The sequence below is a fragment of the Lepeophtheirus salmonis genome, chromosome 13 (genome assembly GCF_016086655.4).
Source record: "Lepeophtheirus salmonis chromosome 13, UVic_Lsal_1.4, whole genome shotgun sequence".
Classification (NCBI taxonomy): Eukaryota; Metazoa; Arthropoda; class Copepoda; order Siphonostomatoida; family Caligidae; genus Lepeophtheirus; species Lepeophtheirus salmonis.
In genome coordinates this window covers 9,363,512-9,388,793 of record NC_052143.2, presented here as the reverse complement: position 1 = coordinate 9,388,793, position 25,282 = coordinate 9,363,512, and the positions used below count along the sequence as shown (strand labels likewise).

Sequence of the window (25,282 nt, the reverse complement as noted above, 5' to 3'; positions counted from 1 at the left end):
AAAATTCCCACTTGTATGTATGTAATCCATCAAGTAACTTTGTAGTTATTTGCTAAGGACTTTATTTCAGATGGAAACATTAAGGTAAACCTTAAAAAATCAGAATTGATGGGCTCTGAATTATTTTAACTAGAATGAAACACAAACATATTGAATCTAACAAGGATTTTATGATAATAGGGTGTTTTCTCACAAAATTGCGATCCAGTCAATCGGAAAATAATCAAAACAGTTTATGTTTTCTGATGTCAGAACTCCAAAAGTAAAAAAAATAATCCCAATATTTATTTGTTCTAATAACATAATTACTGATTTTTATAACTGATAAATTTTTGTAACAAATTAAATACTCATTTTCATACTCTATGGATAATTTTTAACTTGAATAAAGTTCTAATAGAAAGTGAATTTTAACTTGCTTGGAATAACAGTTGTATATTTATTAGTCAATCAAAAATTCGACATATAATGCTTCTTTAAAAAAACAAAAAAAAAACATTCTCTTTATTATGATTTGCTGAGGTACAATTGAATTGAACGAGTAATTCATTTCTTCATTGTCAACTCTTAAAGGTTATGTATCCAACTTTGAATCAATTTCCCTTATTTGGCATTTTATTTCCACATAAATCTATATCAAAATTACATTATACACCAATCAGTCAAGTTTCTCTAACTCTTCCTTCTTCAACAGAATCGCAAATTAATGCCCAAATTTGTGCTGAAAGAGATGGAAATCCTGTATATCGAGGAATTAAATAGTTCCATCAACACTCTCAAGTCCAACTTAGAATCCTTGCCAGTTCAAAAAGGTCCAACCTCCGACTCTAAATTAGGTCTTCCTAAATTTAAGAAAAAGTAAGTAAAGTTTACATTTGACTCTATTTTATGTATAAGAGTTTGTTTTACCTCAAAGACAACCAGAATTAAATGTGTTTAATATAATATCTATAAGTCAAGGGAGGGGGGGGCTTTAAATATTGAAACAATAAGAACAAAGAATCAAAATGTTATTTGTATTTGACAACATATTTATAGAAATGTAAAAAAAAAAAAAGAATCTTCTATTTTTAAACTATTCAATAAACATTTCGTGAATTTATCGACTGCTGAAATCATTTACATCCTTTACATTCTCTTCAAATTGTATTCTTTCTTTTCTAAGTACGTAAATTTCATGACATGACACGACAAAAAAAAAAAAAAAAAAAAAATACGTCTTATTTTGTAAACATATTATTATGCTTGCATTAAGAGTATTTAAAACTTTTATTGAATAGGTATACTTGTTTTTTTCAATGATGATTCACTTATATATTTTTTTTTTTGAAAATACACGTCGACTAAAAAGTAAGATGCAGAAAATGAGTTCCAACTTGTTTTCTTTTAAAAATAGATATATTCTTCTTCCTTTATTCCGCTGGCTAGATAATCTTAATATATTTGGACCACGGGTTTTTATACATTAGTTGTACATAGATTTGTACAAGTGTTAAAACTCATTTCTTTTATTCCATTTATACAAATATTCCTGTTAAGAATCAGTCTCAGACCGTGGATCAAAATTGAATCACCTATCTAACTGTTGACCATTATTCAATCGATCACATATCGAAAAGACAAGGGCATCCACACAATTATATTTTGGGGAAGGGCTTAGTTTTCGGATTTATTTAAAAAAAAGAAAAAGTCAATTTTTTATAAAATAATTTCAAATATCTGTAGGTTTTATCAAAAAAAAAAAAATCTTTTGGAAAAAGAAAATCAAAAATCCAGAGTTCTTCACACCTAATTAATTATTTAGCAATAAAATTGCAAATATTAAATTTTTAGGAAAAAAAATTCAAAACCACGGCTGTTCACAATTTAAAAAAAAATATTTTCAGTTGTTAACAAAAAATTAACTTTTTTCTACAAGTAATTCAAAAATACATAGCAATTCACCACAAAAAAAAATTCTTGAAAAATTTAAAAAATTGAATTTTAATTAAAAAAAAAAATTCCAAATAGTTAAATTTCAATTATAAAATTCTCTTAAAATAATTGTCAAAACTTAGCTTTTTCGAGAAAAGTTTCGAAAATCTATAATTTTCCACAGAAAATTATTTTTTTTTGGAAAACTTTGCAACAGTCCCTCAAACCCACCCCTGTAGACGGCCCTGAAGAATTAACTGTAAAACATCAAACTAAAACGAAAAAATGAAAAATTGAAATCTAGCTAAAAAACCTTAGCCTCTAGAGCCTATTTGACATGTGATGTTAATTACCAATATATGATGTTTAGATTTTAAGCATGAAAGAGTTCAAAACACCTTGAGTGTTATACATATGTACTTACAATTCAATATTTTTCTATAATTATTCTGCTTTGTATCTCATCATTTATCTCAAGAAAAACGTTTTTTACTTCAAAGAAACTCTACAACTGTCAGGATATTGACAAACATATATTTATCATGTTACTTACATATAATCCAAAGGTACATGCACGATGATATCTATGTACGTAGATAACATTAAAAGAAAATATCTACGTTCGTTTAATAACAAGCTTATTCATCCCGTGAGATTCAAGTAATCCCCTTCCAGGTATTAATTATTTAAACTATTGATCCCTTCCCAATTTTGTAAATTTACAAACTGATAAAGATTTTCTATGGAATGGATGTCCAAAGACTGGCTAGACCACTCAATGACCTAAATAAAGTTCTTCTTGAGTCCCATTTTTGTTACCTTGCCGAAAGTTTTGGGCAATTCTCGTGCTGTAAAACCCATTACACGACCCGTTTTCAGTCCCTAGACCTGAGGAAAGGAGTTTGTAGCACAATAATTCTTGTTAGACGGCATGACCATCCTCTCTTTGATGCAGTGAAGCCGTTATTTCTGCTTAGCAGGGAAACATTTTCCAAAAATAATGTTTCCACCCACATAATTGACAGTCAGGGTAGTGTTCTCGGGGGTTTCTCACCATTTATTTCACTCCAAAAACATTTCTTTTTTAAATGTAATTTACCTTAAAAGTTACCATTGAAATTATAGACTTTTTTTTTTTGTCAATTATTTTATCCACTATAACTTGGTTGTATTATTGATAGATGACGTCAACATCAAAGGAGGATGCCAATGGACGATAATTGACACCAACATTTTTTGGGGGAAGGGAGGCTGTATAATAACTGTAGTTAAACTCAAGAACTGGTGATCATACTCTCTTCCCTTATGTTCAGCACCTGAATAGGAATAGGCCTGGAATATTTTGTTTTAAACCGTGTTTACACGGATTATTAAATCTTGAATTTGTGTAGAATCGCGTATTTGAATGCTTGCATGTAATTTGTTGGAATTTATATTGATCCTTTATTACAGAAAACCTTCAAAAGTACTGAATAACACATTAATAAAACTAATTAATGTACCTAAGTTACTTATGTGAGAATAAGCATTGACAAACGCGTCGCCAGCCCCGTTTTCTCATATAAAATAAACATATTTATTATACGGTGTTGAATTTTTTTGGAGCTAAGCCCCCCCTCCCCCATGATGAAGCTAGCAACGCCCTAGAGCCAGGCAAATGTATTGCCAAAACACCACTTTTTTAATAGAGAAGTAAAATGGAACAGCTGCTTGATTATGCTGATGTTGCAGAAAAAACAACGTTCGTTTGCTCGGTCTCCAATAGCTACTTCCAAAAAAATTAAAATTAAAAAAAAAAAATCAAAAATCCACAGCATAGTAGAAGTATTATCCGGGTCCACTCCTTCAATATATTCTAACGAGTATGTGGATTTTGTGTTTAAATAATTTTTTTATAAGATGTAAAGTGGAACTGACATTGATGGACATTTTTGAAGAACATACTACTTGAATAAATTGCTCAAAGTTATTGACATATCAAACCATGAGAAGGATTTTCTCTGGATCGAATATTGAGGTCAAAACTATATACAATTTAATAATTAATTTCCCCTTTTTAATAAATTCTTCCCCGTGCATTTTCAAATTCGAATAGATAACTTTTTATTTTTAAATGTGAAACGTTTGCTACGTGCTGTGATATCATCACTATAAACACATTTAGACTCAATAAATATTATATTTGAGTATATTTCGCTATCAAAGGATACTATTACCTATATACTTGTGCATGTGTAAAGAGACTATAGATTAATCAATTAGTTTCTTGTATATATCAACTACAAAAATTATTTAAGAAAATCAATCTCATTCTCAAAATCCTAATTTTATGCATGACGTATTGGCCTAACCGACCTCCCCCCTCCCTCCCCCATATTACCCTTTTTTAATGAACATCATTCTTAAAACTCAGTTAGTGAACTGGGTAAACAAGTGAAACAATGAAGCCAGTAAAATGATAAACAGTTGAACGGTAATAATAATTACGTTGTTAAACTTTTGTATCATTTTTTTTTTTACCATTCCAGTCTTATTACACACATAAATATAATTAAAATACTTGTACAAATATAAGCTATATAACTTATATGTCTTATATTAATTCAAGTATTTCGTTGGGCTCCAATTTGCTTTCCTTCAAAATGAAAAATAAGGATTATATTCTTATGTATCAATCGAAAAAAAAAAAAACTTTAATGAAGCTTTTTAAATTCAACAACATAACTTTAAAATTCAAACTTTTGAATCCTTTTACAAATAGAGAATGTCACTAAAAAAAAGTTATTTCCAAATGACAGTCTGTAGAGTTCAAAAAACGCCCTTAAAGACATAATTTTTTTATTAAAATACAACAAAAGTTCGAATTAAAAGGTAATTCTAAAAATTGGACAGCCTAGTACACGTAAAAATAAAAATTTAAAAGAAATTGAGCTTGTTTGTGACGTTTAATTTCTTATATGGCCTTAACACTGTGCTTTATCAACTTTAAATGTTATATAACGATTGCTTTAAGCATATAAAGGCTTTAATGATCATAACATTCCCGAATTTGTTCTTATAACTTTGAAAGGAGATTTAAAAAATTCGCATTTGTGTGTATAAAAGCAATTTTTAGGGTAGGGTTTTTTCATTGGCCAGATTTTTTTTAGTGTGCATAAAAGATGCTCACATATTCGAAAAATTGGTTTAAAAATTAATTTTCTCATATTGCTAAATATAAACCCCCCTCTAATTAAAGACATCGATAAAAAAATTATTCGTTTTCAAATATTCTTTACAACCTCAGTTTGGGGTTTTTTTAGTAAAAAATTATTATCCATACAAATTTCATTGAAATATTCATTACTTTATGCCAATTTGTGGAATAAAATTAGTCCGTTTTGACGAGGTTGCATGTATTATATCAAATAATAATTACAGTATATTACATTTTGTAGAAACTATTCTATGCCTCAGTCCTTAAATATTTCAAGAAATCAAAAGGAAAACTAAAGAAACTGCTTCTGAACAAAACAGTTAATTAAATTCACTAATCCTCGATTAAAACAAGAGATTATGAAGATAAATACTATATTATCTGATTTAATATTTTTGGGAGTAATGGAGATAAAATGTAGATTCAAGATAATAGAATAATTTTTATAAATTTTGCGTGTATAATATCTCAGTTCAAGAAAGGAACGTTTAAGGATTTTTTTTTTCAAAATACGCTATGAAAAAAAGTACAAAATGTATGAATATCATAACACTTTTCAACAAAATTAGCTGGGTCTACAGGGGCGGCTGGAAGGGCTAGTATTTTCTTAAAAAAAGTCATTCGGGCAAATTATATAGCAGATCAAATAATTTAATATTTGATTTTTTTAAATATATATTCAAAATTTTGGGGGTTCTACAATGTTTTTCATTCATTTCTAATGTCAAAAATTGCTATAAATAGACAAATCAACTTTATTCCTTTTGAATTTTCTCTTATTGGTATAATTTTATCCTAAACATTCACAAATTTAAATTACTAAATCATCGTCAACATTTTGTAAGAAAACGTTATGAAAATATATGATTCCATTTGTTAGGAATTGATTTTCTTAATAAAAATATTTATCATATACATTTGTAAAACCGGATAGATATTTCAATTTTTAAAAAGGTTTGAAGGAGTCAATTCGTTGGAAATTAGTTAAAGTACAATACAGTTGCATTTATACCATAATTAATAAAGGGATTTCTCTTTAATAGTTCGAGTAATATTTTATAGATACATATAACTAGATATATGTACAAAAATTATTGTACTAGGAGAGTTGCTGGAAATTTATTTATAACTACTGACCTAGTGTTATTGCACAGAGTAATCAGGTGTTGATGAACAGAAAAAAATTGCTGTATTAATATAAATGATAACTCCCCCATATCCTTTGTGTTAGTCTCCATTTTTTATGGGCATACTCAATACTTAGATATTCTCTCCTTGAGAATGAAAATATCAAATTGATAAAATAAAAAAACTAAAAATGCTTACTATTTACAATCTTTACTATATATTCTCTCATTTTTTTTTTTTTTTTTAATATAATGTGATGACGATGATTACGCCAGGGCGTACTTTATTCTCTAGAACACTCCCTGAATGAGCTTTAACTGCATGCACTCATTTCTAAACCTCATTTTAAGTCACATTCATTATTATTTATTTGATATATGTAAGTAAATTATCAATTTTCCTTCACTATCCATAACATGATAAAAAGTTGAACGATTAGATTAATTACCTAATTCAAATGTATACTATAAATATATAATGCTTGATGGATAAAAAAAAATTATGTGGAAGTGAGACAACTCGAGTCTTATTCAATGATTATTTTTATGACAACAAATCTTTTTTTAAACTTAATTTAGGAACATTCTAGAAGCACTATCTTTTAGTTGAAAGTACTATAATTATAGATTAAAATATTATTTTCATAAAAGTAGGATCAGCTTTCTTTAGCTGTTACCTGAATATATTTTTATTGTTATTTTCTAAAGCTGTTCTTATTATTCTTTACTAATTGAGGAGGGAACATATTATACGTATAAACTATAAAGTTTAACCACGAATGTGTTTTTACATGAATTTCGCCGAGTAGCGCTGATAAATTGTAAGTCCTTGTTAGACTCGGAGTAGAATCGAGGATCAATATCGGATTAATTATAACCTATGTGTTTTATCTATATCAGGAGTTGGATTTGTGTTTATTTCCTTCCTCTCACGACTGCTAGTAGCTGATCCAATAAAACGTAATGAAGGCTAAGTTACTCTCCTACGCAACATTATTGAAACTGTAAGACGTGAGCCTGTTAATTATCTGTTTCTTTCTTTTTTAATATACGGTGGATTTTAGAATTTCCATCTATAGTTATAATATTAAAACGGAAATTGAGTATATAACCTACTACCTTTTTTTTATCTAATATAACATGTTGAGCTTTAGTTACGCACACTCGTCTTCATTTTTTAAACAACCACCATTATAAATATAGAGAAACTAAACTACTCTATTAATAAATAACAAAGAAATGCACTATTCTAAACAAAAGATGCTTTCTAAAATGAAAATATAATGTTTTTATGTATGTATGTACGCATAAAGGTACAACATCAACGAAATTTTAAGTCAATATTCCAATCTAATTTAATATTTAACAAATTATTAGATGTCCCTTGTTCCGAAAATCAAAAACCAAAAGAGATATCCTAAGAATGCACTAAAAAAAATCAAGCTATATATTTATAAGTAGCCTCTCAGTGACAAAACATATCTAGCCGAAGAGAGACATACATATATTTATACAATTTCAGCAATGAAAATATGCAATGTTTCAATTAATTTATCAAAAAGGCTGACTTGTGAAAGGCATATTTATTTGAATAAAAAATATTTGAATAATAAAGTACGGATTCATCCATTTGTTAGCAAAAATAAACATTTAAAAAAAAAAAAAAGTAAATTTTAAATGAAGAGAATTTTTACAAGCCTTACCTTATTTTTTTTTTTTTTTTTGCCTAGCCTGGGGAGGCAAACTTTCCGTTGCAAACTTTTTTAGATGAACATTCAGATGTGAAAATTGTCGAAATTAAATATGAGAATACATTTTAAAAAAAAGTATAATTTGCTAACCTGCAAGATATTTGTGCTTTTTTAATTTTATGTCCCTCTATTTTGACGTATTAGAAAGCAAGGATCACTATAGTTTTTATATAGCAGATATCTTCTCTATCAAATTAAAAGTTCCCAAAAGACACTTTTCTTTTTGATTTATACTCACGGGGATTTAGACAATGTTCACATCCCTAGCCGATACATTAATTCATTTATCCAAGTGTGAGTATATTAAACAATCCATGTCTACAAAAATTGCTTTTTTTTTTTCCCAATCACTCCTTTTTTTTTTATAATTGTATCATAATCAATATTGGAGCAAATATCGAAAATCTAAAGTATTTTCTCTAATGTGGCCCAGATATTGGATATTTTCCCTGATTCTCAGCCCAGTTCTAGTACAATTAAATAGATTGCTTGGTAAATAAATGTAGTTCAAATATTTATGCCAATAAGTATGTAATTATCGTTATAACGATGTGTGTTTTATTTTTTTATAGATTGGGCTCTGTTTGTAGACACGTTTCTTCCAATCCGAGTGTCACTAAAACGAATCGATTTCTTAAAAGATATGTTCCTGCAGAATATTTTATTGATAGTGAAATATTATACTTATTTTGCTGGTTAGTAGGGAAGAAATATACTGAAACTTGTAGTCACAGTAGTATTTACATTATACGTGACATATTTCCATTAATGTGTTTTCCTTTTTCTTTTTTTTTTGTCCAATATCATAATGAGAAACTCATTTGGTTAGAGTGAAAGTTCGCTACGCTCAAATCACATTCGAAAACCTCACCCATTAGAAAACGTCTTCCTCCCTGTTCATAAATTTATTGTGATTCTCGTAATAATAAAGAATAATAATTAAACAGTTTATTAATAATTATATCGACTTATAAGGTATGTACCTATCATATAATAGATTGGTAGGGAAATTTAAGTTGATTTACTAAGTATAAAAGCCTCTTTTCTTTCTCATATTCTTACATAAATGCATTAGAAGAACACTACTTTTTAATAAAGTCAGTAAATATGATTAAGTATGATATTTAAATTGAGTATTCCTCAATCTTACTTAATTATGATAAAGAGCACTATGTTACTAGTACATAGGAAAATAACCATATATTTATATTAAAAAACCATATTCCAAAATATCAGTTTCTCCTGCGATGAAATTTATTTGCAGTGAATCTTTTCCACGGTGACATGTCCGGCGATGAACTGAGCATGGTGAACTTTCTGCACATTGATGTATTAATTGAAGGAGATCTTTGTGTCTAAATTATATATGTATGTAGATGGTGATAGGAATAATTTGGGAGTCCTTGATGAGGAGTATTAAGGAGAGAGAGAGGGAGAGGTTTTGTTAATTAGTGGAATTTTGGTTGTCTTTGATAGATTGGTGTCGTAATTTTTCTCTCCTTGATTCTTTCTCTTTCCTTGTTTATTTCATATTTTGTATCTATTTTCCCTTCCTTTATTTCTATTTGCTTTTTTTAAACAACTCTTCCATCCTCATCGCGTTTCTTCTTCTTCTAGGAGATCATCCGTACTAAGGTAAAAGTTTATTATATTTTTTATTTGTCAACCATTCATCTCTGATGTTATTGTTTTTCGCATTCTAAAGTTAAAGCAATAATACACATATTTATACTTATATATTTTTTAAATTTCTATCTCTGTAGAGAGACTCTTTGCTCTGTTTGTGTTATGGTATTATTGTCTTAACTCCCTTCAAATAACAAATTTGATGGATGATACAATTTATTTTTACAGTCGATCGTCTACATCGATATCTCGCAATGATGAAGACGAACCTGTCATTTCCTCGCTTTCCAAATCTGATGTTGTTCTTTCATTTCAAATTGAGGTAATGATAGATTACTTTACATAACTTAGGCCATCAATTAATAATTTATCATCTATCTCTCTAATTACATAGGTCGTAGTGCTCGAAGTTAGAAATCTTAAATCGTTGCCCTCCACACGCGTTATTTATTGCACAATGGAAGTCGATGGTTCTTCCAAACTTGCTACAGATCAAGTTGAAGTGAGCAAACCCATGTGGGACACTCAAGGAGACTTTACAACAACCCATCCCTTACCAATAGTTAAAGTAAAGAAAATCCTATACCACACTTATAATATTTTCTTGGAAATACGTTCTCTCATTTCCTGTGAATATGTATCTATGTTGTAGGTCAAATTGAACACTGTGAATCCGGGTATGCTATCCCTCGATGATAAGGAAATGGGACGTGTAATCATACATCCAACGCCCCTTAGTTCCAAGGTAAGGATCCAATAGATACGTTCCTTGAAACTCTGCATATGCATACTTTATCTGACTTGCATATGTAGGCCCCAGAGTGGTATAAGCTCGAAACTGGAAAAAATTCTCCAGATAAGGAAATGAAAATCAAAGTGGCTGTGAGAATGGATAAACCTATGAACATGAAGCATTGTGGATACATGTATGCCATGGGAAAGTCCGTTTGGAAAAAATGGAAAAAACGTTATTTTGTTTTAATTCAAGTGTCACAATACACATTTGCAATCTGTTCGTATAAACCAAAGAAGTCGGATCCAGGGGAAAGGATGCAGTTGGATGGATACACTGTTGATTATATTGAGCCTGCCGGAGGTGAGTTTCACCTCTTTCTTTCTTCTTTTATCTCTCTCTCTCTCTCTCTTCAGACCTTTTTAGAAAGAGTTGCCCATTTTAATACTTTTTTATTTTTTTATTTCAGCCATGTTTTTTCACATGAGTGAGTATTTTCTCATATATTTCTGAATACTTTTTTTACTCCATGCAAACATTTGATTCTTCAAACATGCATACAAGGGATATACATAGTTCATGGGCGCAGTTGGCAGGGAGAATGCAGAGGGACATGTCTCCCTCAGATTTAATATATTTATGAAACTTCGATTAAGTGGTTTCTCTAGTAGTGGCAGTCAGCCGTGGCTCCCCTTCATTCGCCCAGAATACTTTTATTTGCCGTTATATTTTAAGGGGTTGGCAAATTGGGATATTTTTTTCTTTAAAATATTGTACAGGGAGAATTAATTTTGTAAGTCTGCAATCAAGAATAAGTACCAATTACACATGCCCTTTCTCCTTGATAAAAGTCAAACTACTCATGTTCCAAATGCCCACCTCTTTCAGTTTAAAAATCATATCTGCGCCCCTGGCAATTATAATATTGCTTTGAAGTATGCCCTGCCATTAGATACAAATTTTTATTAACATACATTCTTTTAAGAATGAATGATCCTTCAGTGATATTTTTTTGGTTAATACGATTTTCATTTCTTTTTCTCTTTTTGTTGATAAAATATCCAAAACAAATAATAGGTGCTGGGAAGACAAAAAAAATCGCGGGTAAATTCAAATATAGTTCATACATAGAATTTCAAAGTTGTAATCATATTTAGGCCATCAATAATAATAATAATAACTATATAATTATTTTTATCATCATTAGATTATAATAGATTTTATCATTTATTTTGTAGATATGTTTAATCTTCTCCATCTTATTAATTATTAACTTAGTACATCATAATATGATATATCATCTCTCTTCCTCTACTAAGATCAATTAATGTATTCAGGTTTCCCTACATAGATCCAAAACCACTCAAATGTAATCTAATTCATCATTGCTCACCCAACCTAGAGACGTCGATTTTATCCTAAAAAATAGATAGCTATTTTTTGCTACTTACAATCATTTACATATTATATGCAGATACTATGAGAGTGGAGTGAATATGTAATTGATCCCTTGCCGATTTTGTAAGTCTGCCCCCTGATAAGTATTGTTTATGAGATGGATGTCCAGAGACGACCTAGGCCATAATAATATCCTTGACCCACTTCTTTGTTGTCATAGTCGTACGTCTGGGAAGATTGTCGTACTGGAGGACCTATAAAAAGACCCATTTTCTGTGCCCTTCCCAAAGGTAAGGAGCTGTCCCCAAAGATTTCTAGAGTACAATGTCCCGTTCATCCTCTCTTTCAGTGGCGAAATCGTCCTTTCCCCTTTAGAAGAGAAACACTCTTAAAACATATGATTTATGTTCCCATGCTTTACGGCGGGGATGATGTTCTAGGGGTTATCTCAGCATTTTCTTCCTCCAAACCTTTTTCTGTATGTTTTTATAATGCATATCACTTTCAAAATAAACATACCATTAAAATTAAATCAAGTCAATGGATCGGCAAGAGATCAAAAAATTGTTTTCTCACTTTTATATTATGAAGTTCAAATGTAATACGGGTATTTACTACTTTTTTGTATCCTTCTTCACTCCTTGTGTGTCTTGATTTAAGACATTGGAATGAATATAATGACGTAACAATACATGTTTTATCCAGTCAACAATATAATTGTTGTGATAATATTTTATGTCAATGTGTATTATATATCCATATTACTAGTCATTATTTATCCATAACTAGTCAAGAAAATTTCAATTTTTTTTTTCTTTTGCCTTTGGATTCAGATGATGTGCCTCTTATTCCTTTATCTCAAGAAAATAACTCATTTTGCGATTTTTTTTTTTTTTTGCTTCTATGTCCTACAGAGTGTTTAAAAAAAACTACCTTCGCCAACAAATTTGTATTATATGGCTTTGCCTCTGTTTATTTGTCTGTATGTTGGTCCCAAATATTAAAGCTAAAGTAACTGACCGATTTTGATCTAACTTGCTACAAAAGTTATATCTAGTCACATTAAAATGCAATTGAAATTTGAGGAGTGAAAGTCAAGGGTGCACATAACGTTAAAATACATAATCGTCTATACTTTTGGAACATACAGAGATACATATGTCCTTATGTAGGCTTGATAGAGATGCTCATATATCAAAAAATTAAATGAAGAAAAAATGGGGATACCCAGAGAGGTGGGCTCTACCGAGCGCGCATGTACTATTTCTTCCTTGAATTTAAAGGATTTAAAAGAAATAGAAAATCATTGCATGTACAAACATGTTTCTACATGCAAAAAAGTACTCCAACTATTTCTGTATCTTTTTTTAAATTCAATAAAATAACTTCCAAGTACGAAAAATGATGAAAAATGTAAGGAAAACTTTCTATAATTCAAATTCAAGTTTCTTCATGGAAAATTATTCAGGAGCACACCATCTGAATCCATGAGTAAAATCTTCTTGGCTAGTGTTATCAGTACTCTTTATCAACTATCCACTCTGGAAATCAATTTATAATTAGAAGCTGAAGGAAAAAATAAGTAAGCCTTGAAAAATGAGATACTAACTGAATTAAAATAAAATACCTAGCAAGTCTACTTTTTAGCACCTCTTTAGTCCTTACCTACTTAGTATATTCTATATTCTACTCAATTCAAACGGAGCTTTGAGTAAGAAGCATCAAACATTTATTATCAGTAAATTAATATTCCTCCCCCCCTTTGAACTGTTGACACTTCACATCAAATAGGCAGCCTTAATTTGAGGACGATCCTGTCTATACTTACAGTGACACACTAAATAAAAAAAAGGATATACCCATAGATATAAGTACATGAATTGGGTTTACTCCATAACAGGAACAATTCCCAAGTATAACTTTGTACTTCCAAAAAATATGTCCTAGATTCTTCATTTGTGTTTAAGCAGTTATTGATAAACATGGATCTGTATATTTAAAAAAATAATAATCAATGTATTTCTAAATAGATTGAAAGGCACTTTGACAGATGTAATTTGCTCATTTCTTTTTATTTGTAAAATATGGTGATCCTCATGTCCAGACGATGAAGAGCCCATCCAAGCATAATACAAACAAAATGATTAAAAATATGGAGTAAACACATACCTCAAGATTCAACATAAAACTGACCTAGGGTAGAAATATTTGTAAAAAAAAATCCTTTATTATATAAATGGCCTATCTGTTCAAATTTCAAAAATTGATTGTCACTACTCTGTTTTTGTTCAGCTTGTCTAAAAGAGTATGTAAAAGATTTTTTTTCAATACTCTTATTATTGTGGTTTTTATAAATGTGATAATGTCCCTTCTGGCAAAAACTTTCTTTATCTGCTATAAAATAAATTTTAAATAGCGAGAAAATATTTTGTATCTCTTAAACAATTTTGAAAATCTAAAAATTAAATTTTTATTCCAATGCAGCAATATCATCTTTTTGTGAAAAATTAGTTTAAAATGCAATTTTTTTAATTAAACGGATATGAAACCATCGTTTTCATAGTTAACTAAAATAAAAGTTTAATTCAATTGTTATGAAAAATCTTTACGGCAGCAAAGGAATTTTTTGACTTAATTTTTTCTGTTTTCGGTCGAAAATGTTTTTGTCCATAGGTCAGTTTTATATTGTAAGCCTACGACAAATTATAAATATATGTATGCCAAAGATCTGGCCTCTTGTACACATATATAATTGTCTGAAAAATACGTCTTTAAAATATATTTTTTTAGTTTAATAAATTCCTTGAGACAGAACAAAGTAATTACAAATGATGATGGCACATACGTGAATTTTACTTACTTACATACTTTTTCAACATACCAAGTCATACTTTATATGTAATTAGAGTTTTTATTTTCATTTTTTTTTTAAACTAAAGGTGTATTCTTTTTTCTTCCTATTAGTAAAATTGTTATGGAATGAAAAATTCAAATTAATCAATCGTGTGATTGAAAATATTAAGGAATAAAAAGAACTTTATTTATAGATTATTATTCTGGTAATATAAAATAAAAAAATATTTTACTTCCTTCAGATATTCATTAAATAATCGTTATAGTTCAATTTTTTCCTTGATTTTCTGAAAAATAGCTCTTTGCTGCTTTAAACAAAAGGGAAATAAAAAAGAGTGCACGCTCCATGTATAGAGTATTCCTTGGATAGGATATACCAAGGTTAATAGACATACAAGGTTAGACCATCATGTAATTGGGGTTGCTAGAATTTTCAATTTGATCTATCGTACCGACTTCTGGTGAAGACACATAGATTTTGACAAAGCACGAACCCACTCATAGTCTATAACGTCACTATTGCTAAAATTTTCAATTTAATGGATCGTACCGACTGCTGGGCAAGAAAAACATATTTTGACAAAACACACAACCACTCATACACTATGCCGTCAATATTAAAAGGCGTGGTGGATATTAAATATCAGTCGTACATGTGCTATGATATCACCTTGTATTTCTATTAACTTTGGGATATACAACATGCGCAGATCACAGCGTTACATCATTAACTCAAAAGTGTACATTGTATTTTTTATCAGCTATTGATGTTTATTCTTATTTTACTCTGATTAGAAGTGTGTATAATGGGCCTTTAAAATAATAATAAAGCCTAAAGCCAACGTGTTCACCCTGAGAATTTGAAGAATATTTTGGAGGAGATCAGCTGTGACAATGGAGAAGTAGGAGAAGGAAGAAAACAACAATATTGAAACAATTTATTCCAATATCGATCCCCAATTCTACTTTGAGTTCAACAGGGACTTACAATTATAACTCCGAAACAAGTCCTCAGGGTTGAGCTCCGTCTTTTATGAGTTTTTACAAGAAGGTCTAGTTAGGTTTTTAATATAATTGAATCTTTTTAAGATAGTAATTTCACTAGTCAGGAATTAAATAATAATGACATCTGCTAGAGAAAATAAAGTAGTAAAAAAAATAAGACAATTCACATCACTACTGTTTAGTGTTCTAACAAAATTGACTGGTTGTTTTAGTATTAGCTCTTGTTCAGCTGAGAAACCATTCCCAACAAATATTGAATAATAATAACTTTATATTGGCGACGAATTGGATAACTACTGACTGATTTTGGGGGTTTTTTTTCCTGTCTCTTCTTGGGAACAAAAGGTTGCAAGATACAACAAAAGTAAGGATATGGTATACTTCACCTTTATTGTATCACGAAACTTCTCCTCGGAAAAGAAAACAAGGGGGAAATCCCAGAGAAATGTGGAGCAATTATTCCCAATTATTATTCTATAACTGTTGAGAAGTGTTCAGAACTTAACAAGAACTGATTCAACCAATCAACGTTCATTACACTGACTAAGTAAACAGAAGCAGGAACATCAGCAGCTGATAACAAAATACATAGTATATTTTTTGCGTTAATGAGTAGTAGTCATTCCAATGACAGGATGTAATGAAAGTATTTTCATTTTTTGTGTCTTCAGGATTTGAAATGTAATGGTATATTTTGTAGAATAATCTTTAGTTGGCAGACAAAAATACTAATATTTACATATAGTGAATCGAGGCTTGCATGTTGTTTTTTTAACTATGACTTGCAAAAGGCAACAAAATTTAGCATTTTATTCATTTATTCGCTTAAACTTTTCCTATACGCTACTCATTAGATTCTTAATGTAACATTTGTAGTCTGTAGTGGTGGGGATGGGGGTTGTATGGCAACAACTTCTCCACTACTCCTTCAATTTCTACCTTCCTTACATCCTTTCTTCATTATTTTTTTCATATATACTTAACATACAATTCATAAGGAAAGAAAATATCTTACATTTAGTCGTCATATTAGTCATATGCTCAGATACTCATACATACATACCATCCATATATTATTTAGTCCTATCAAAAAGAGACTTAAAGATTGATGTACAAAAAAGAAAGGAAAGGGAGTCTTTAAGTCTCACATATCCAGTTTGTCTACTTACTCATAACTCCATTTAATACCTTTTGACTTATTATTTCACTCAAGATTTGGAAGGTGGAAAGTTTTTCTTCAACACGGTGAGAGAGGGAGACTCTGTTCTTTTCGCAACTGAGGACGAGTCTGACGCGCATAACTGGGTTATGGCCTTCTACAGAGCAACAGGTCAAGCTCATAAGCCCACGCCACCCGTTTCAACTGGGAAATCTATATCTCCAGCTGCTAAGGCTCAAGGGGGTAAGGCTCTTTTTAGACATGAATTAATAATATTTCATTCTCTCTTTCTTTTTTGGAAATAGCGGATGCTGATCGGGCACGAAAACACGGAATGGAAGAATATATCGCAGCAGAGCCAATTACATATGACCATGATAAACACTTTTCATATCTACAAGCTAAAGCCTTAGATTGGAGGTTATTAGATCCTTTTGCATCACTGGTTAGGAGTTTAATTCAGTTTGAACAAGGACCAGATCTCAAGACATCTCTACTACTAGTAGTTAAAATATTACAGGGCGTCTTTAAAAAAAAACAGTCGTAAAAATCTATAGAGTTACAAAGTTTAAGTTGATTGCACTGATGTAGTGGATTATAAGTCAGCTGTTGTCGGGGGCAAAGTTATGTTATGAATTGAATCTTGAGAGCTATTAATACGTATCGCTTATTAGTTATGAGTAACAACTAAAATGTTTAAATATCGCATAGATGGTAAACTATGAACCATTTGGACACTAATTTGAATTATTTAATTCAATCACGGATAGATAAAGGACTTATTTTATAATATCTGGGCAATACAAAATTAAATAAGTGAATAGATAATATTAGTAAACATAAATGATAATTACCTCCAAGACCTCTTCACTCCAAATTATAATACTTTATAACTCATAGGTAGGTCATACATAAAGTTATTGCATTATTATAAAAGTATAAAGTATTGTATGATCACTTCATATTGTTTTTTTCCTTATAATAATAAATTTGATTAATTTACTGCTCCCGACAATAGCCGACATGAAATACTGCGACGACAGCGCCTTTAAGATATCTATAGTTAACTATGGAAAAATACTACATTTTTTTAATCAAAGGGGTCATTGACCACCCTAAAATACCTATTACCAACAAAACATAATTTATCTGCTCCATTGCAAAATATTAATTGTTTTTTTTCTTCATTTATTTAATGCTTTAATGCACTCTATTCTTAGCTTAAATTGAGTCTAAAGTCTGCTAAGTAATACTCTTTCAAGGCAATCATGCATGGAGGAGTGCATAAATATCCATTCATTTTCGGTATTGCTTTGTCATTTCTGAGTAAAATCCAATTATTTATCATAGTACAAATAGCTGACAATAAGTTCCAGTAGTTTATCATCAAAAACTTTTGTAAAAGTTGAAGATAAACACTTACAATTTTTAGTGTCAACTATTTGGAGGATAATTTAATGTAACAATATGTATTGATGAATACAGTCGGGATAAAGTCATTACTTTATCTATTTGCTCCTTTATCAACTTCATGACACTATATTTATCCTTTGAAAATCCGTATTTAAATGCCCAAAGTTTGAGATGTGACAATTCAGGCAGCATCTTATAAAAAGTATAGCAAATAGGTGTCTAGGGACGATGGTCCTTGTCTTTTGATTTTTCAAGGAGTTGTAATTAATTACGAGATTAACTCCCTTTTTTATAGGGTTGGTTCACACCTGGACAAATATTTGTACTAGATGAATATTGTGCTCGTTATGGAGTTCGTGGGTGCTTTCGACATTTGAAATATATCACTGATTTACTTGACCGCTCTGAGAAAAATATTTTAATTGATCCTAATCTGATACATTTTAGCTACGCCTTTTGTGCTAGCCATGTTCATGGAAATAGGTAAGTTTCTTATGAACTTAGTAAAGAGAATTATGTTGAATCCAGAAGATGTATTCAACATGATTTATATTACATGATGCTGATTTTTTTATTATTGTTTATTCAAAAGTTTCCTATAAGTAAAGGATTCAGTTTCTATATTACATTAAAATAATGATAATTATATTATCATTTAACTCTGAAATGTATTTCGATGTCTCAGTTTGAATAGTACATATTAAATATACTCTAATTATATATATTATATATTTGGATGATAGTTCGAAGGATAGGTACGTATAAATTATTCAACAGAAGCAGAAAAGAACAACAAACCTCTATTCGTTTCCTAAACTTATTATTTTAAAACTTTTTTCCATTTTAAACTTAAAGACCTCTGAATATGTATCCTTCATTCGTTGTATCTTATTTTAGGGGCGTCTGCAGGGGTGGGGCGAAGGGGCTGTAGATACCCTCCCGAAATTAAAACATTTTTACTAGACTTTTTTATGGTCAAGATGCAAAAATTTTACGCAAAAATAGGGGTTAATTTTTTTAACGATTAATCTTTTTAGAAAAAAGGGAATTAAGTTAAATTATGCAACAGAACGAAAAAGGTAATTTTTAATGAATACCCGTGGATTTTTGAAATATTTTTTCCAAAAAAAGTATTTCAACCAAGCCCCCTTAAAAAAAATATATCTCGTCCTGCGGACGCCCTTGCGTTTTTAACTCCTTCCCGTTCACTACATTTTATCTCCCAAACTCACAATTCAAAATTTATTTAATCTGCTTTCAAATCTATTCAACGTAAAAAAAAACCCTCCTTTCCTTATGATTCGAATTAAATCCAATCTTTGTTCCTTTAAAAAAGTCAAGCCTTTAAACAATTCCTTTTAAACTCTTCTGAACCCTCTCTTAAAATAAAGTTCTCGGTACTTTTGTTTCTATTTTACATGAGTATGTCAATATCCTGCTTCAATTCTATGTGCTTTTATTAATTTATTTTGGGAACATCATATAATCCTTGATTGGTTTTTAAATTTTATTTTATTTTTTTTCATTTTACAGCAAAATATCAACGCTTACATTATTCATTCTCTTTGTTATAATATATATATTTATACATTGATTACAAATTTAAAATGATGGTCATGTTTTATAAAAAATCAATTTTACCATGTACATAGGTACATTAAATGAGACATATTCAATACCCTAAAAAAATACGTATTGGACTCCGTTATTTACATAGGTATACATAGAGTGAAACCCGCTTAAGCCAGAATCCGAAAAACCGGCCTAATCTGTTATAAAATAAATTCACTAGAGAGCCTTTTCACGTGTCATCAGCACTGTTGATGTCAAGGATGTTGTAGGCCTAAACAGTAAGTTTTATTGTATAACAGTTCCTTTTTTTATGAACATTAAAGGAAATAGGTTCCTACTATTACCTAGTTTTATTAAATAGCAAGGGGCGTCCGCAGGGGTGGTCTGGAGGGGCTGTAGCCCCTCACCCCAATTAAGGATTTGTCCTTTTAACTATACATTTTTTTATCGTCATTAAGCCAAACTATCGAGCAGAGCAATCAATTTAATATTCTGTGAATAGCTTTGGATTTATGCAAAATTTATTTTTTGAGAATAGCTATCAATTTTTGATTCTTTTTTCGAAAAATTTTATATTAGAAATTCAATTTTTGTGAATAATTTGTTTTTTCAAAAATTTCCAAGTTTTTGATTGACATTGTTATACAAAATGGAAATAATAAGATACTACCCTTCACGTCCCAAATCGATATATGTTTCTTCACAAATTTCGACATTTTTAGTACATATTCCTTTAATTTAATTCAAATATCAGTGTTTTTAACATAAAAAATACAAAAAAAAGTAATATGTTGCAGTTTGGAAGAGTTTATTAGACAAGCAAGATTGTATCTTGTATTTATTTTATTTCGATGACTTTTAGAGGGAAAATTAATAAATATAAGTCATCTGATCAGCATTTTTATTATTAATTTTTTGAACTTTCATGCAACCTTTTTTATGGCTTATTTATTAAATATTCCGTAGGAAAATTAAAGTGAAAAAATCAATCAAAATCCCACTTTTTTATACGACAAATCTTTTAAAGTTGTAATGGGCATAAGGTTACTTATTTAGTTTTAGATAATTTATTAAACTAATGAATAATACATCAAAAAATATTTTTAGCTTTAATTTATATATATATATATACTTATGTCACGTCAAAATAAATGTCTCTAAATCTAAAGTATACTCTAAAAAAACTTGTTGTTGTTTTGAAAGGCTCTAAAGCATATTGCATTTGAAGGTTTTAACAGTAATTTTTGTATTCTACCGCTTAAATAATAATAGTAAATGTGGGTTTTAATCGGCAAACGTTCCAAAGCCTGAATTTTGGTGCTTTGCGATTTGCCACGATCCTCAAATATTCATCCACTATATCGAAAATCCGTCGTAGATAGATTCACTTTAAACAAAGATCATAACTCTATACCCTATTAAATAACCAATTAAAGATGTTCATAAATGTTTATCAGCTTTTACGTCTTTCTTAAGAAGGTTTCACTCTCTAAGCAGTTCTTTAATTCATGGTTATCATATCATTAATGAAGACATCCTATATTTAGTTATTTATTCTTTTAGATTTAAAAATCGAGTGGAGACATCGATATTAATTAATTATTTTATAGTAGGGACATGATAATTATGTACACTGCTCATAGATTTAGATCTAGTACATATATAATTTGTTTATAAAATAATCTTCGCATCTGTATTTAATCTACGAGGAATGATATTCATATATGTTTTAAAAATTATATTACAGTGTTCCGAGTAATCCCATGGGGGATATATCTCAAGCTCTTGTGAGCAACCCACAATCACTTGAGCCAAACAGGTAAAAATCAAAACAAAAGAAATCAATTAAGACGAATCTGAAGAGTTTTTCTACTATTTTTTCTGCATATTTTTTTAAATATATTCTTATTCCTTTTGAGTATGAGTTGGTAGCTTAGACAGTTTATCTTATTTCAACTATTTTTTCAATATTTCTTTTTACAAAAAAAAAAACAACTTCTTTTTTTGTAATATTTGTATCGAGTGGTTTTTTTTATTATTAAGTATTTTACATTTTAATTAATTAATTTTACACACGGACTAAGATTGGGTTTCATTTTCAACTTTTTTTAATTACAAGCTCGTCAGATTCAATGCTTAGTAATATTTAAATAATATACTGAAGTTTTGAAAGGCATTTTGAATTCCTTGTTGAAAGAAAGTATCAAGGTTGAGTGAAAAGAATAAAAAGTTCCGAAAAACATGAATTTTTTCGTGTTGAACTCTTCTAGGCCATAACAATTATAAATATTATATTTAACAGAATTATTTGGGGGTGCAATAATATATATATCTCAAATACTGACTCAATGAGATTAATACTTTTTTTCAATATTGATTTTAATTTGCTATTTTTCTAGCTGCTGAATATTTTGTTGCTTCGTTTGCTTATTTTATCCGACTGCTGCAGCATTTTCTTGCTTATATTCATGGAATTTTTTTCAAAGAGCTTTACTTATATTTATATTATGATTATTGGTCATTTACATTACAATCGAAACTGCAATTAATTCAAATAACAAAACTACTGTTTCAGTGTAATTTTTTAATATATAAATTGTGAGTCCAAACTCATTTTATCGCGTTCAATCAATATGATGACGCTCTGAATGTTTTGATTAGGATCTTATATATGAATAAATGTATTGAGGTTCTATATTACTATATATATACTTTTAATAATTAATAGTGTAATTAATTAAGATACTAGATTTAGAGGGAGACATTCTCCGATTTGAACATATATAGTGTATAAAATTCGTTACCTCCATTACAATATTTTTGTAGATTCAAAAAACTGTCCCATTATTTTCAAACGCTTCTGAACTTTTCAATATATTATGTTCTTAGTATCTAATATACTCGTTTGTCATACAAAGCATTCTTCTCAATATGTACTGAGGAAACATATGCCTTTATACAAAGTGAAGACGCATACTAAATTCAAAAAATACATCATTCGAACATTCATATGAATCAAAATCTTTGCTATAGAAAATACATTTTGGAGATGTCTAAATAGATGTATATGTAGTTCTTTTTTCTTTCTTTTTTATATAGATAAATTTATCAGTATTTTACTTTTATATAGTCTAAAAAACACCGGATATTTATATTCATAGGGGTGTAATAAAAATTATATTATTTGGAAGGAAAGAAGGCCTGATTTGAGGGACTTCTGATGACTCAATATTAAAAAAATACTACTATTTGATTGAATATTCTATTATTTCTTGTCCCTCTAGCTTGGGGTGACAAATCATGCATGGTTATGGATTGTTCTTTAAGTACTTAGAATTTAAAAAATCCATTGTTTTATTCCTCATGTTTACATAATTATAATTTTCCCTAATAAATTGATAAATAATTATTTAGTTTTACATATGATTGCATGTTGATTAATTATCTATTAGTACATAAATAAGAATTTATGTTTGAATAGAATTAAGACCAAAATAGTTTCATACGTTTAATTCGTTTTTATATATTATAATGAATCCTACATGATTAGAATAAATACCATTTTCGTTCAATAAGAATGACACATAATTCTCTTGGAACTAGCAAGTCTTTTTTTGAAAGGCGTATATCTATATTTTCATTATTTACATTTAATTTTCTCTAAACCCCTTTTACTGATATACCAAGTAGTAGGTATTGCCAGAATGAGCAAATGGATATTGTACAAATATTCATATTTGATTTTTGAAACATATTTTGTATCTACTAGGTAATGTCTCAATTTATAATTAAGGATTCCTTGTTTTCTCATCCTGATTGTTAAAACTCTGATCAATCGGCTCTTTTTACTTACAACAATAATTTTATTTTGTATCTTTGAATAACGGTGTTCAGAATAACTTGTTTGTGAATAGCATTGACTTAGAATCAGCATTGCATGACCTTTTTCTAAGTCTCTCCTACAAGGAAATGATCCCTTAACTCATTGCAATGGTGTATCCCTCTTTTTTATTGATTGGTGGGACATTAACTCTAAAACTCTGTCCTTGATCTGCTTATAGATCTGATGGAGTTGGAACTGTGACTCAGGAGGAGAAGGAAACTTTTAATGAAATCAAAGAGAGACTTCGAGTCTTACTAGAGCATCAAATCACAAATTTCCGCTTTTGTTTCCCTTTTGGACGACCCGAAGGAGCTCTGAAAGCAACGCTTTCTTTACTTGAAAGAGTACTCATGAAAGACATTGCAACTCCTGTACCCCAGGCTGAGGTAAGAGGTGTGATTAAAACATGTTTGGAAAATGCGGCTTTGGTCAATTATGAAAGACTCTCAGAGGAAGCAAGGATTGAGGGTAATAGTCAACTTTGAATAATTGTTTAATTTTTTAAAACTTAGCATAACTACCAATTAAACTTTCAGCTGACTTGAATAGTAATCAAGAAGAGCTCATTGGAGAGATCATTATTCCTCCTAGTAAAAAATTAGAGGATCTCATTCGCCTTACGGAGCATTGTGTTGATTTGCTGAGGCAAAACGAGGAATTTTATGCGGAGGTAATTGATTTTTGTTTGTTTTTATTTCAATCCGTTCTGATGATGACCCTTGAATAAATGTTAAGTATTTATCTGACAAAGTGTATCTTTATTTTTAAATGAACTCTGAACTTGGGTAAGTTTTGAAAGCGGGTTCGTGTAACTTATATGTACGACATATATTTCTCTGTATTTTCTATCCAAGTTCAGTTGCATTTTATTTAAATATAGATAGTTTTTTTTATATATTCATTTTTAATATATAATACACTATAATAATAACTTTAGGTATTTTCTCTCATGTATTGGCCTCGATACCTAATGTTTTATGCTATTATATATATATTCCCCCTTTTCCTTTCTCTCTCTCTCTCTCTCTTTCTTCCTTTATTCTAACAATAGTTATAATTTGGTCTTGTTTTGCCTTTTATTTTAATGGTGTTCAAGTTTTACCCTTTCACTGTCTCTTTTTTTTAAAATGCGAGTTTTCCCTTTTTATTTTAATATTTTTCCTTACTCCCTTCTTAAAAATGTATTAGTTTGAAAAAGAAAAACCTTTTTATCTCTTTGCCTATGCTAATCAATTAAAATAATACCATCATATGTATATTTAAAGAACTTCTAGATAGAAGCCGTTCTTTTCAAACTTTGAAAGTTGTGCACTCCCATCCCAAGGCAGCATTTAGGATTCCCTCATTCTAAATATCATAATATAATTTTGGATGTACTATTTTTAATAACATGTTTGCTATAAATCCTTTTGCGCACTCCTTATAATGGGATATATCCCTCAGTTTGATAAGTATTGGCTAAATGCCAAGTCTAAGTGTTATTTGATTTGCTATTGTATGCAAATAACACGAGGTCTACTTGTATACTATCATTTCTTTAGACAAATTAAAAGGGGCTTCCATTAAAAGTCTATTTTTTCTTCCACGTAAACAGAGGATATTCCTGGAGAGCCTCCAATTATATTTCATTTTGGAGTGTAAAAGACAAATGG

The 25,282-nt window shown here is 29.5% G+C and overlaps 1 protein-coding gene across 23 annotated transcripts in view; it reads left to right on the top strand.

Annotated features, from left to right (window-relative positions):
* The window catches only part of Cadps (calcium-dependent secretion activator 1), a 78,041-nt gene that overhangs the window by 30,946 nt on the left and 21,813 nt on the right, over positions 1–25,282 (top strand). For 14 of the 23 annotated variants that reach the window (XR_011783407.1, XR_011783405.1, XR_011783406.1 and 11 more), the window contains 14 exons: positions 695–858; positions 9,606–9,623; positions 9,843–9,936; positions 10,009–10,182; positions 10,267–10,359; positions 10,428–10,710; positions 10,817–10,834; positions 11,425–11,451; positions 16,817–17,005; positions 17,068–17,207; positions 18,471–18,658; positions 21,495–21,566; positions 23,809–24,098; positions 24,167–24,300. Coding sequence is in view for 17 of the 23 variants with exons in the window: in XM_071893072.1 (XP_071749173.1) it covers positions 695–858; positions 9,606–9,623; positions 9,843–9,936; positions 10,009–10,182; positions 10,267–10,359; positions 10,428–10,710; positions 10,817–10,834; positions 11,425–11,451; positions 16,817–17,005; positions 17,068–17,207; positions 18,471–18,658; positions 21,495–21,566; positions 23,809–24,098; positions 24,167–24,300 (1,884 nt within the window). In the remaining 6 variants the exon portion in view is untranslated. The remainder of the gene's footprint in view (positions 1–694; positions 859–9,605; positions 9,624–9,842; positions 9,937–10,008; positions 10,183–10,266; positions 10,360–10,427; positions 10,711–10,816; positions 10,835–11,424; positions 11,452–16,816; positions 17,006–17,067; positions 17,208–18,470; positions 18,659–21,494; positions 21,567–23,808; positions 24,099–24,166; positions 24,301–25,282) is intronic. The other 9 variants (XR_011783408.1, XM_071893074.1, XM_071893073.1 and 6 more) reach the window with 3 other exon arrangements.